At 37.6% G+C, this 14,499-nt stretch overlaps 1 protein-coding gene across 2 annotated transcripts in view; it reads right to left on the reverse strand.

Annotated features, from left to right (window-relative positions):
* Positions 1-14,499, reverse strand: part of LOC148517309 (potassium channel subfamily T member 2) — a 1,089,312-nt gene that overhangs the window by 58,858 nt on the left and 1,015,955 nt on the right. For both annotated transcript variants that reach the window (XM_088478860.1, XM_088478861.1), the window contains 4 exons: positions 14,119-14,220; positions 11,743-11,826; positions 8,415-8,543; positions 6,281-6,301 (listed from right to left, as the gene is read on the reverse strand). In XM_088478860.1, coding sequence (XP_088334986.1) covers positions 6,281-6,301; positions 8,415-8,543; positions 11,743-11,826; positions 14,119-14,220 — 336 coding nt within the window. The remainder of the gene's footprint in view (positions 1-6,280; positions 6,302-8,414; positions 8,544-11,742; positions 11,827-14,118; positions 14,221-14,499) is intronic.

Below are 14,499 nucleotides of genomic sequence, written 5' to 3' on the forward strand. Positions count from 1 at the left end.
GGTCTAGAAGGATTTTTAATTTTTGTCCTATGGGGGCATCAAGTAGTATAATATGACAAATATAGAAAAAATAAAAAATCCTAGTAGGTTTTTTTTTATCTCCTGTCTGGTTGCCATGCTTGTGTTTGACACTAACTGAGCCGCTGTGGCTCAGTTTTTGTTGTCAGTGGGGCAGAGTCGTGGTTCATAGAATTATTCAGTTTAAGAACATACATTTTTTTATACCTGATGGAGTACATTTAATGGACGATGGTTTGAGTTTGTTTGTGAAGGCTTTGTTCAGGGGCTGGTGGAGTTGATTTAGTTTGTTTTGGTGGCGGGCAGCGGCTTAGTTGCCTCGCTTTGGCATAAAGAACAGTAGTGTGCTTTTTATTCATTATATAATTTAGATGAGTGCGTTCTCCTTACTCAAATATAGGCCAAATCGTCCCTACAGGGAAATGACACAGTCCATCCGTGCGTGCTTTTCTGGAGAGTTGAACATCAACTCGTGGGTTGTTTGTTGGAGTTGTCCATTCTTTGTTGTTCGCCATCATGTTAACTTTAAGTTACGTCAATACTTAATTCAATAATTAATAATCATAAAAATTTATTTCAATTGGTTGATGTCAAAATAAAATTTGACCTTTATTTGATTCCAACTCCTGTTGTCCATGTTTATATTATAGATAAGTTTTAGCCGTAATAAGTCTTTAAGGTATAATGCGGATATCAACCATTAGGGAGTTTAATATTTCTGAAGATATTAAATTGTGTTTATTGGAGTTTAACTTCTGATTTCTGTACATTTCAACAAGTTACTCTGTCAAGAAAATCATTGCAACCCTCTGAAAACAAACTTTAATGTCAGTAACACTTGATGAATAGGGCAGAAAAGCATAAGGCCAGTCATTCACATTCACTCGTAAAACCTCTTTACAAATGATTTTCCGTTTAGATAGAGAATCTACTGGATTGTATTGTCTTTTAGTTTGATAAATAACTTTGTATCTGTGAGTGATGCACATAAGAGTACTATATAAATGATTGCTTGAAAATGTGGCTCTTTACTTTATCAACCTGAGAGCTGAGTTTATTTCAATGTTATATTGTATTTTACTTGTCAAACCCAGGGAATTGAGTTTTTATTTCAGTGTTTTTTCATATGCAAATATTGTAAATGGTGTCAATGCTTTCTAGTTATCATATTAAAACTACACTAAATTGTGAACACAATTAAAAAACAATAACTTAGACTGTGAATGCAGAAGCCATATTTTGTGACTCTATGTGAGGGAACTTGCATGTTCTGTGACTGCTCGGAGAGCAAGGTGGCTTGTTTTGAGGAGTATCACTTTTTGTGCCTGGATAAAATGTGGATTGGGGTGTGTATTGCATCTCTGTGAACTATGATGTCATAGTAATTTTGTGACTGTACTGTATGTATGTGCCTTAATTAATAAAACTTTATAATTTTCAATGGATATATAGTATGCTGGGTAAACGTCAATGTGTTCCATGAGTAATGACACATTTGTACTGCTTGTGAAGCTTTTGATTTTCACCCACCATAAAGATGACTATATAGTTAGAATTGTTTATGTGATGTATATAGCTCCTTCAGGGATCATAGAAAGATAAAGCCACATTGCAACACAGACTCAAAAATGAGGTCATGACTATCTGACATCAAATCAGGATTTTTATTTCACACAGAAAGTGTGTTAATATAACCAAGAACATGATAACAATAACAGTATATTGTTTTCATGGACCCTTCCAGATTTCCTGAATACTGGAAAATATTCTTCAAAGTTCAGTTTAATTTCCAGTTTTTGGTGGAGCTATCCAGAAATCCATAAATTGAATAGTTTTACTTAGCATACTTGTGTGTGCTCCCAGTGGATTAGCCAGGGGGGTGGAGGGGAGCAGGAGGAGCGAATGCTCTACCCAACATTAAACTTGTTACTAGTGGCTAAAAAATTGATTGAAAAACTGACACAAGCGCTACCTCTTTAACCAAAAAAGTTCATGATAGATGATGATAAAGATGGTAGAATTACTTATGTAACTATGTCTGGTACATTGAAAACAATCATAGGGTGTACACAATTTATTGACATGGAACATATAAGTATAAAACACAATACATATGACACATAAAAACTTCAGCTTGGTAACTCTGATGTAAATAACTATGTCACCAAGAAATCACAGATGCATGACATATATAATACATATAAATCCAATCCCGGTGTTTATAATATAAGGTGGCTGCTTTACCAGAATTATGCAGGTCATGGGCATAGGTGTAAAAAATTGCCCATGACCTGCATAATTCTGGTAAAGCAGCCACCTTATATTATAAACACCGGGATTGGACTTATATGTATTATATATGTCATGCATCTGTGATTTCTTGGTGACATAGTTATTTACATCAGAGTTACCAAGCTGAAGTTTTTATGTGTCATATGTATTGTGTTTTATACTTATATGTTCCATGTCAATAAATTGTGTACACCCTATGATTGTTTTCAATGTACCAGACATAGTTACATAAGTAATTCTACCATCTTTATCATCATCTATCATGAACTTTTTTGGTTAAAGAGGTAGCGCTTGTGTCAGTTTTTCAATCAAATTTTTAGTTCAAAGTTTATTAGTCCTTGGGGGGACTGAGATCTGACTGTTAGCTGCTCACTTTCAGGTGTAGCGCTGTATAAGAATTCCCATTTTTCTTGCTATTGTTACTAGTGGCGCCTTCAGGGGGACAGCAGCTGGGTTGGGCCACCTCATCCATACACACAGCGCAGCTGAAGAATTGTTGTGCAGGCTGAAGAAAAGAGGGAGGGGGCTGAATCCAATAAGGAAGTTGGGGCTACACCATGGGAGATAGAAGATGGGAGATGCTTCAGGTTGGACACAACCCATCCTGTAAGGTAAGGTGAAGAGGGACACTATATTGTGTGCCCAAACTATATGTGTGTGTCTTTGCATAAGGGATGTGCAGTCAGAGTATGACAGGGGAGGTTCTGCCTCCCCTGTCATACTCTGTCCTCTATCATACTCCCTGTCATGCTCCAGAGTTTTGATATAAAAATTGTGTTTTTATACATTTGTGCCTTCCCAGCCATTGACCTCACCGCACGTCACTGCTTTGCATGTGTGACAGCCTGCTTTGACTGTGACTCTGCATGTGTGATAGCCTGCTGTAAGTGTGACTCTGCATGTACAATAGCCTGCTGTGAATGTGGCTCTGCATGTGAGAGCCTGCTGTAAGTGTGACTCTGCATGTGTGATAGACAGCTGTAAGTGTGACTCTGCATGTACGATAGCCTGCTGTCAATGTGGCTCTGCATGTGAGAGCCTGCTGGGAGTGTGACTTTGCATGTATGATAGCCTGCTGTGAATACTGAGAGTGTGTTTGTACATGTTTGAGACTGAATGTGTAAGAGTCTGCTGTATGTGTGACTGCATGTGTAAGACCCTGCTGTATGTGTGGCTGCTTGTGTAAGAGCCTGCTGTATGTGTGAATGCATGTGTAAGAACCTGCTGTATGTGTGACTGCATGTGTAAGAGCCTGCTGTATGTGTGACTGCATGTGTAAAAAATTGCTGTATGTGTGACTGCATGTGTAAGAGCCTGCTGTATGTGTGACTGCATGTGTAAGAGCCTGCTGTATGTGTGACTGCTTGTGTAAGAAATTGCTGTATGTGTGACTGCTTGTGTAAGAGTCTGCTGTATGTGTGGCTGCTTGTGTAAGAGCCTGCTGTATGTGTGACTGCTTATGTAAAAGCCTGCTGTATGTGTGACTGCATGTGTAAAAGCCTGCTGTATGTGTGACTGCTTGTATAAGAGCCTGCTGTATGTGTGACTGCATGTGTAAAATGCATTTGCTACCTATTCTGAAATGGCTAGAAACTAATGGGGCCCATATTTCTGCAATTAATTGGGGCAATTCCCCATTCTTTAGATGACTGGGTCAGAGATTGTTAAAATCTAACATGTTGGGCAAACACAATTTGTCGATTCCAACCCTAAAATGATTGGAATCGGTGAATAGGGGATTTTTTGTATGCTGTATTTTCCCAATCTCTTGAGAAATCACCAAAATCATCAGATCGGCATCAGGGATCGGGGAATTGCCCAGTGGATGTATGGCCCGTATAACGCTGCATAGCAAATGTGCTCACTTCTCCATACAAGTAACAGGAACAGATACGCCAGGAATTTGACAGGAGATGTGACTTGACTGTGAGTACAAAAGATCCTAAAAATTGTAGTAATCAATGCATACACTTTACAGTAAATGGCTGGAGAGTGCAGAAAATAAGCACCCATCAGAATATTAAACACATTCTTTTTTTTTTCGTATTCAATACAATTTAATCTTGGTTTTAAATCACAGTAGAAGCACTTTAATTGCATTTGCATCAATGGGTGTGACTTAGACGCACTTTATGAATCAAACACAGTCTGAGGCCATCATCACCATGACCATTCACCAGGGTTTTAGTGTCCACAAGTACAGGCCTTCTATCAGTCTCCATCTTTGTACTTTGGCAGGGCCGCAACTAGGGGGGGGGGGCTAGAGGTGCATGTGGGGGTGAAAGGGGGTGAAAGGGGGGTGCAGGGGGTGAAAGGGGGCTGACTCAGCCCCTGCACACCCCACGCAGTCTTGTAGTGCACGGTGACTTGGGGGCTGCAGATTCCATGGGCTCTGCTGAAAACGGCCATCCAGAAATGGCCGCCGCCAGGGTGAACACAGATGCTAGAGGTCCTACTGGACCTCTAGTGTCTATTAGGCAAGTGCAATGCACATAGCATTCCCGGAAGTCCCGGGAACGCTGGCGCTGCCGGGAGAAGATGCAGAAAGCTGCATCTTCTCCCGTAAAATCCCATGGCAACGAGCATAAACCTCATGGCAATGAACATAAACCCCATGGCAACAAGCATGAAACCCCCTGGCAACGAGCATAAACCCCCTGGCAATGAGCTTGAAACCCCCTGGCAACGCGGATGAAACCCCTTGGCAACGAGCATAAACCCCATGGCAACGAGCATGAAACCCCATGGCAACGAGCATGAAACCCCATGGCAACGAGCATAAACCCCCTGGCAACGAGGATGAAACCCCTTGGCAACAAGCATAAACCCCATGGCAACGAGCATGAAACCCCTTGGCAACGAGCATAAACCCCATGTCAACGAGCATGAAACCCCCTGGCAATAAGCATGAAACCCCCTGGCAATGAGCATATACTCCCTGGCAATGAGCATGAAACCCCATGCCAACGAGCATGAAACCCCCTGGCAACAAGCATGAAACCCCCTGGCAACGAGCATGAAACCCCTTGACAACGAGCATGAAACCCATTGGCAACGAGCATGAAACCCCCTGGCAATGAGTATGAAACCCCCTGGCAATGAGCATGTAACCCCCTGGTAGCGAGCAGGTAGTTTTAAAGCAATTAGAAACCTTACTGTGGGGCATAAAATGGTGTCGGGCAAATACGTAAGTGGCACTTTGGTAATAGGCATTACAGTGTTTGGCATAATGTAAGTCACTATACCAGGGATGTCTGACTAGTGCACTGCCTCATGGAGGAGCAAGGACAAAATCCAGGTACGGGAAGGGAGGGGGCGTAAAATAACTGCCTTGCACCGGGTGACAGATATCCTAGTTTCGGCCCTGACTTTGGCAGCTTCTACATGCCCCCTCCAACTACTGAACCTTTTTGTAGGGAATTGCAAATGCACACCTCAAAAAGACATCACTTAAAAGAGGGCCACAACTTGTGTTTATGTCTGACTTGTAATGAAACTCTATATCTGTATGATGAACTTGAATTAGTTCCATACTAGGTGCTAGTAAAGGGGATTTATACACCTGACTAAATTGATTTACTTAATGTGATTGGCCTGAGTAATTGGTGCATGGCTGATTGATGAGAATGATTGGCTGTGAGACAGCAATGACACACTCATAATCACTGTTGTGATGCCAACAATACTTTAGCCAGGATCTTTCTGTAGCTGCCTGTAGATGATCACAATAAATAATACAATTTGGCTTTAATCTATGACTCAAATGAACCAAATCAACTAATAAACCAATTATTATTATACTTTATTATTAATGTGTCATACAGAGATGGAGTTTCCTATTTAAATGGAAGTATATTAATAATTAAAGGTAAACCATGTGTTATCATAATAGACCTGCAATCTAATGTTTTTATGATGCCATGTGATCAGCTAGTAACAGGAAACATCAGGATAGTAAAGACAAACTTACTTGAGAAGCCATTTCTCGAGACTGACATGGAAATATGAGGGAAAAAACAAATGCAAGAACTTGTTTAACAACATCACACAAGACAAGAACAAAGGACACAATACATATTTTATACAGTGTGTACAGCATATATAAAAAACATTTGTAGGGTAATTTAAGTACAGCACAAGGGCTTTAGTGCATAACTGCAGGATAGTAGTTGCTCTGTCTGTGGCACTCTGTATACTCCACTGTTGCAGATGTGAGTGCATTTTGTATAAATTACAACATGGACTGTGTTTTAAATGTTTATTAGATTTGGGGCTCTATTTATCAATCTTATTTTTACTAGTGTTCTCACACCCTTTTTACATTATTTTAGTTTCATTGAAATTTATTAAAGGGCATTGAAGCAGTTTCCACTGATCAGTGATCAGTGAGCTCTCTGCTCTGCTCAGCTGGCTGTCAGGGCTCCTGCACTGTGACCTGGTCAGCTGTGCTGTAAACCATCAGCTTAGTTTACAGTACAGTCAGCTGACTGGGATCACAGATCAGGAGCCTGGAGACCAGCTGGCCAGTGGATGTGCATGCGTGCAGGCACTCTAACTGTATTTTTTGTGAAAAATACAGTGAGAAGTGTGCGGTGATGATTCACAGGGACAGAGTTTTCTCACAAGCTCTGTCCCTGCTAAACAATGTTGATACATTCTCGTGATAGTTACTAAATTTGCAATGCAAATTTAGGTGAAATTATCGCACTATAATCCACATTTGAAATACAGGATTGTAGCAAATAGGGGCCTAGGTGACTTATATCTGACTGTGTATGCTGCTATTACTGTCTCATCTAACAACCCCACACCTGTGTCCATACTGGACATAGATCCAGTTGACTGGATCTATCCCTGTATGTACTGCTTAACATACATGATCATTGTATCCTACACAATAAAATGTTGGATAACCTTTTCTCAATTAGTTTAAAATAAAATTGAAGACTGTATAAAAAGGGTACTGTAGCTTAGACAACCGTAACAGCAATGTTATGAGAGTGTATATTTACTACTATTATGGGTCAACATAGCTGCATGTTTTGCAGTCTGACACACAGGTAAGGGTACAAGGAAAAAATGGGCCATTAGGCTATTTTGTGTTGTGATGTGCATGGTAAATAATCATAATTAATTGGTAATAACTTAAAACCCACACCCAGAATAAACTCAGAGAGATAATGTTATATTAGTGGTAAAACGTATAGATGGAAACAGAACATTTATAGAATTATAATCATATATGTGTAAGGTGCCACAAGGGTACAACAATGTATCTTTTTACCCCCTAAACTAAAAAATAATAATGAAATACAAGAGACTGACATAGGGTAACAAGTCATAAGATGGGAGTATAGTGTGTTTTCTGGTGTGTACATTGGGCCTGATTCAGAGCTGCTCGCTGCTGGTGAGCGTTCGCTCTGAATCAGGGCGTGTTTTTTTTTTTCCTCCAATCCGCTTGCAAAGCTGTGGGTGACCACCCACAGCTTGTGTGAGCGTCCTGGAGTCCGTCGTGATAATCGCGACCACCGGGCTTGCGACGAGACCCTGTGGTAGGGTCTTGGCTCCCGAAAGCCTGAGTGGACTTCCTGCTCTAATAGAGCAGGAAGTCCACTACTGACATCACTAGTGATGTCAGTAGGGCCGCCCACACATACCAGGCGTTCCTAAGGGAACACTTGCGTTTGTACAGCCACCCCCCCTCCCCGCCTACAAAACGGGGCTAGCTGTCACTCACCATCGACAGCCACCCCATCTTGTAGCAAGACCTGTAACGACTGAGCTGCAGTCGCAGGATGGATCTTGTGCATGCGCACGCCGGAGGCAGCGCATGCGCAGTGGGGGACCATCGACCCGCTTGCGAGCGCTGTGCACTTGCGAGCGGGTCTGAATCTGACCCATTGTTTCTAATGAAAGATTGAAATTATTTTCCCATTCTCTTACAGTATAGGGTAGGGGTCTGTGGTCACACTGAGCATAAGGAAAATGGAAACAAAAATGGAAACAAAAGTACATGCATTACATCTGCAATGCAAGTGAATCTTTTTTTGTGAATGAACGACAGATTTTATATTTCATACATAAGATAATCTTTTCATACCAACCTCAGATGTGGTAAGTTTCTGGCACTCTGTCCGGTAGATTCCAATTGGAATGTCACCAGTTGATGAGCAAAGTTTCTGATACAGTCTTCCATATGTTCTGATCCACAGATCATCATCTGTAATTTTCATCTGGAAAATTAACACATTGAGATTTGTTACAGCACCTCTGGAATATTACATGAAAAGCACCCATATACCCCCAAACACATATCCACTATTTACGGATACATATTGACAACCTTTCTTATATTTGCAAGGAAAACATACTTAAGTAATTGCAAAACATGCATTACACAGATTTATGCAAAGTTTACAGCAAAATACTGTACATCTTGAGAAAAATTATGCCCTCATACAGGGTTTTAAACAATTATTTCCACATCACAAAAAACAACCTTAAACAACCCTTATTAGATACTTCATTTCACAAATAGAAAAAAGTTCATTAGAGAAAAAAAAAGGTGTGAAAGCGCCAGCTCTGTGCTGATAATGAAATAGCAGCATCAGCTATCCAAGGGGTCCACTAAAACCCTTAACGCATATAGCCCAAACCAACAAAAAAGAATGTCAGTGCCTATTTCTCCTATTGATATTATGAATAAATAAGATAAAACACCAATATGATGTGAATAATATAAAAGGAATATATTAAGCTCCAATTTGCACCAGATATATTAAAATCTAAAATGAATTTATTCTAAACTGAACATCATAAAATAATCATTAGCACCATCAACACTAAAGTGTTCAAATGTTTCCATATAAAATATAAGGGTAAAACCTGTGCTGATAGACTGATGAAACTAAATTAATTTCATGTCCCCTACGACTACATATTTTTTATTCTGCATTATATCTTTTTTATTGAACTTTTTTATTGATTTTAAAAGCTCTTGAGAGCTCATTGTCAAGTAAGTAGGTATACTACTGTATAATAAACCTGAAATATCATCACAGAGTTTTTTTATTAGGAACATATACAGCTCAAACATGGAAAGTAAATCTGGGTACACACCTTTTCGATCATCGGGTTAACCTCTACCCAATCAGTCATGCAAAGTGTCCCCAGCATGACCCCCTGTCAGCTGCCTGCGAGCCCCGTACCCACTGGGCAGACATAGCAGTGTATAGGCTTCTATGGTATCAGGAGGTCAGGCCGACAAACAGCACATAAGATGCGACCTCTTGATCCTGACTGTTGTAGGAGCGTTATGACTATAATTGACTAATGCTCCTGCAACAGTACAGCATACACACCTATACAATTGTAGGCCCAATCACCCGATATTGAGGGATCATGCCGAGGATGGTATAGCTGTGTACCCAGCATGAGGTTAAAATTAAGTAATTTTTTTTTTATAATTTGTTAATTGCAAGAGAACATGTATTAGTTTGATGGTTGACACTTTATTTCATGCAAGATTTTACTTGTTGCTTATTCTCCATTGAGAGGATAGAACTTTTTCCAGTTTTTTTTTTTTAATTTTATAGTGAACTTTAACTTTTTTATCTTTATACCTTTCTTCCACAAAACAGTGTTTTGTAATAAACATAGCCATACAGTCTATGATAAATAAATACAGTACTTTTACATGTCCAAGCCAATCATAAAACTCACACTGACTATTTCAGAACTCTACAAATATGTTCTGTGTTTCTGGATTTTTAAAGCTAGCTCGTTTTAACTAAAGTTACTACATATGACAGCTGCCAACTTTTCAGTGGTACCTATTAAACTGTACACCTACATGTTGTTATTACATTGGTAGGATGAATATATACTGTATATTTACTTATTCTTATGTGATGCAAAAGATTATCTGTTGAAAGTATAGTCTAGAGATGTGCGGGTTCAGTTTAATTTGGTTCTTTTTGCAAATTAGCTCAATTTCGGATTAGTTCAGGTTTATCTTTTTGGCTATCCAAAACATGTGAGAGGCAGATAGCCAATATGATGTAGTTTTTAAGATCTGAATATAACCGAGTAAAACTGAATAAAGCTGAACCCGCACATCTCTAGTATAGACCATGGCCTGGTTTTTTAAAACCCCTTTGAAAACTGGGGGAGAATTTTTTTTTTTTTTAACGAGTAGGTGACTTTATGGAAACTAGAGTTGTGCGCCGACCCCCGTGTTTTGGTTTTGGATCTGTATCTCCTTCAAGGTTTTGGATCTGGATTTGGTTTTGCAAACCACCCTTAAGTGTTTTGGTTTTGGATCTGAATTTTTTCAATAAAAAATAGATAAAAAGTTTTAGAAACAGCTAAAATCATGTAATTCATGCAATCCAAAACCCAAAATTCGGATTTAAAACCGAATTCCGAACCACAAAAAGATCAAAACTGCGACCCGGATTTACCCGGATCTCTTTAGGAGATTAGAACCGCGACTCAGAAAATTCAGGTGGATTCGGATTTCTAGGGAACCGAACCGCACTTCTCTAATAAAAACTAGGTAATACCCAGTATATGCAATTTCTTCATCACTTGAATATTATTTAAATATTTGATCCTGCAAATAAAAATTTTTCTACTGAGTATCAGGGCATAAAATCAGGGGCAGAAGTGAAAGCCTTCAAATTTTCCAAATGCTCCTAAATATTTGCAGACCTAACGATGCTGTCCATCGATGTGGTTGTATGAAATGTGTCATATTCGTGCAAAAAATGGTACAAAATTTATATTGATGATCAATCAAAATAACACATATATTTTGTGGTCTACATGTGCAAACTTTTCTAAATTAACACTAGAGTGAGAAGAAGAAATGAGAAAAATCAATACAATAATTCCATAATTTACATATTTATTCCTCTTGGAGATCCAGAGTAGGAAAAGATGAATTGGGAAGAACTTGATGATCTGATTTGTGGTGTCACATGCCTGAGTTGCAATGTGGGGTGGATGGATCTTGATTATATGCTTATTGGCTTGCGGAAGTTAAGCACTTCTGGAGGAATTGGCTGTTCTTGGTGCTCTCCCCTAATTCAGTATAAATTTTTGGATAGTAGGCAACTTTGAACAATTTATAGAATTTTGCAATAGGCAATTTGTTAATTAATCACACTAATTGAGTATTTAATAGAGGTTACAGAGAAAAAATATATTTTTTTAATTTACTAACAATATTAAATCTGTTATATCTAAAAAAAACTTGTACATGGAACATATGAAATAAGCTTTTTAGCCTTCATTTCATTCCAGTCAAAATGTGAGATGCAGTACTCTGAGTGGATTCTGAGCTCACAAAGCAAACCTGGTGTTTCTTTCTTTCCAGTGTACAGAAGATAATCCTATAATAGCCTTTTAGTCATATAATTTTGAACTCACAGAACAAAGAAAGCCAGACCCCGGCGTGGTGTCCAGTCCCAGCAGTAGTCTTGTGATGGAAATCATATAATCTTTCACAAATGACTATGAAAGAAGAGCAAATGTTAGAGCGTGGGCTGCAAATGTACACTGAGAAAAACTGAAGTGAACTTAATCTTATAAAAACTTGGTGGTCTATTAGCAGTACCGAAAAAAGATATAATATGACTGTAGACTTATGTTATTTGTACAATGAAGATGATTTACTGAATTGCGGAATTGAAAATAAAAAGATAGTGTGCATAAACTTTGGTACATTTTCATCTTAACAATATGGTTGGTTAAGAAGACATCCTTCCTTCTCTGTAATACTGTACTAAATGTACAGTATATTCTGATTTTCTGATTTCAGTTCTCCAAACTAATCTTAATGATCACAAAAAAGCATGCTGTGAATGTGTCAATCAGTTATTTATCTACATTATCAAAGGATAAACCTGAACAATTTTTGACATTGCAATACAAATAAATATTTCTGGGTTGTACATTTATTCTGTAATAATAATAATAATAATAATAATAATAATAATAATAACAATAATAATAATAATAATAATAATAATAATAATAATAATAATAATAATAATACTCCAGATATACAGAATACATCATATATAAAATCAGCTTTGTGGTACAAAATAGTCTGCGGCTGCCCACATAGGCAATTGACTCTATAATTTGAAATATGTTTTTTTTATTATTTTTTGACAACATCATTCATTCAGTGTAAACTTCAGTTATCTCCATCTCAGCAAACCCTTGTATTGCAAAAAAAACTTAACAACCAATGGTATGCATGGAAAAATCATGTTGTATGGACTATTTCAGTGCTTAAAGACACTTGATCCATGCAACATCTGTGTGGAATGATTAAAACTGTGGCAATCAAGAATGTCGAATGAGCAGCTGTGCTTGTTTCCCATATTTATAACATTAGGACTTACGATTTTTCCCATTGCATGTAATTATTTATGTTATGGTTGATGAAAGAAACTTTTATGAGTACAATAGTAAGGAAACATGTTATTTTAGACATATTTAAATCTGTAATTGTTGTTATTAGAGCAAACCTACATAATATGCTGGTTCATTGTAAATTATTATTATAGTTGTTGTTCATTTGTAAGCAGAACGATGCTCTGCAATGCAGGACAGTGGAGAAAACAGAGCATACATAAAACAGGGACATAAAAGGTAGACAAAATAAATGTGTATGTGCAAATAAAGGATAGGGTGTATGAGACAGCATACAGTCTATTCTAGTGATTATTATTAAATTATTATATATCTTATACTGCCATTATTACTAAATATAAAAATTATAAAATATCACTACAAACAAAATACCAAACATTCCAAAAATGTTCTCTGTTAAATATCACTAGAGCTACCAATATTTACTATTACTGAAATAACACCAATTAAAAATGATTGCTGTTAAAAGTAAAATTCCACTACAACAGTTTACTGAGATTGGCAGAAGCATACAATTTATTAAATTGTTTGTTCTTCTTAGTATAGCTGTGTGTTTTTTGTATTTTTTTCTAATCTGTTCTTCACAGGGAATAGAAGCTATTTTTGGTTCATCCTCAGAACAAACCACTAATGAGGTTGTGGCTACAGACTTTAAGGACAAAAAAAATACAACTACAGGTTGAGTCTCCCACATCCAAATATTCTGAAATACAGATTTTTTTTGAGCATGGCTAATATAGTGAAACATTTGCTTTCAGATGGTTCAATGTTCACAAACTTTGTTTAAGGCACACAATTATTAAAATTATGGTATAAAATTACCTGCAGGCTGTGTGTATAAGGTGTATATGAAACATAAATGCAGTCTGTATAGATGTAGGTCCCATTCCCAAGATATCTCATTATGGTATGCAAATATTCCAAAATACTGAATATTCCAATATCCAAAATACTCCGGGTCCCAAGCATTTTGGATGTGGAAGACTCAACCTGTAGCACTACGACTACTATTACTATTACTACTACTAGTACTACAGGTTCGGTCTCTGTAATTCTCCTCATCATACATTTGGGGATTTTATTAATACTACATAAAATGAATATAATTTGCAGACTTCAATACCAGCAATCATCTTTGAATAAATGTGTGATAGAACTGTGTTTTACTCAGCAAGAAACCATAAAAAAGCATTTTAAATCAAAGCTATTTTTCTTTAGAGTAAATTTTATTGCAATGACCCTTTATTTCTTGTTCATTGTGGATTAATTCATTTCCATTTAAGAAAAAACATTTAACATTATTGTCATTTTATAAGACACTTTTTCTGTTCTGTGAATTTGATCTGTAGTGTTTTATTTTACCTGGTATAAGAGTGTGTCTAACATGCTGATGCTGAATACCCTTCCAGCAGCAAAAGGAAGGCGAAACATGAATGCCAGATTAGATCCCCGTTCTCTTTCTTTCTAAGAAATAAAAAAGAGGGGAACAATTTAACATACAGGACTGTACAGTAAACTGCTACTCAGCCAGGTGAGTCATGCAGTATGGTCGAGCCATGCACTTAAATACCAAAATCTATTTCCGTGAGTCATTAGAAGATATCATTGTGTTTACTGTTTGCTTTAATACTTCATTGTAGTCAATGATAATACATCTTTCTTTGTGTGCATTGTGTACAATACTTGTGATCTCAGAGGCAAATGCAGGAGGGGTTTCCAGTTGCAGAGAATTCCCACCCTAGT

The sequence above is a fragment of the Taudactylus pleione genome, unplaced genomic scaffold (assembly GCF_031769625.1).
Source record: "Taudactylus pleione unplaced genomic scaffold, aTauple2 ptg000223l, whole genome shotgun sequence".
NCBI classification, from domain to species: Eukaryota; Metazoa; Chordata; class Amphibia; order Anura; family Myobatrachidae; genus Taudactylus; species Taudactylus pleione.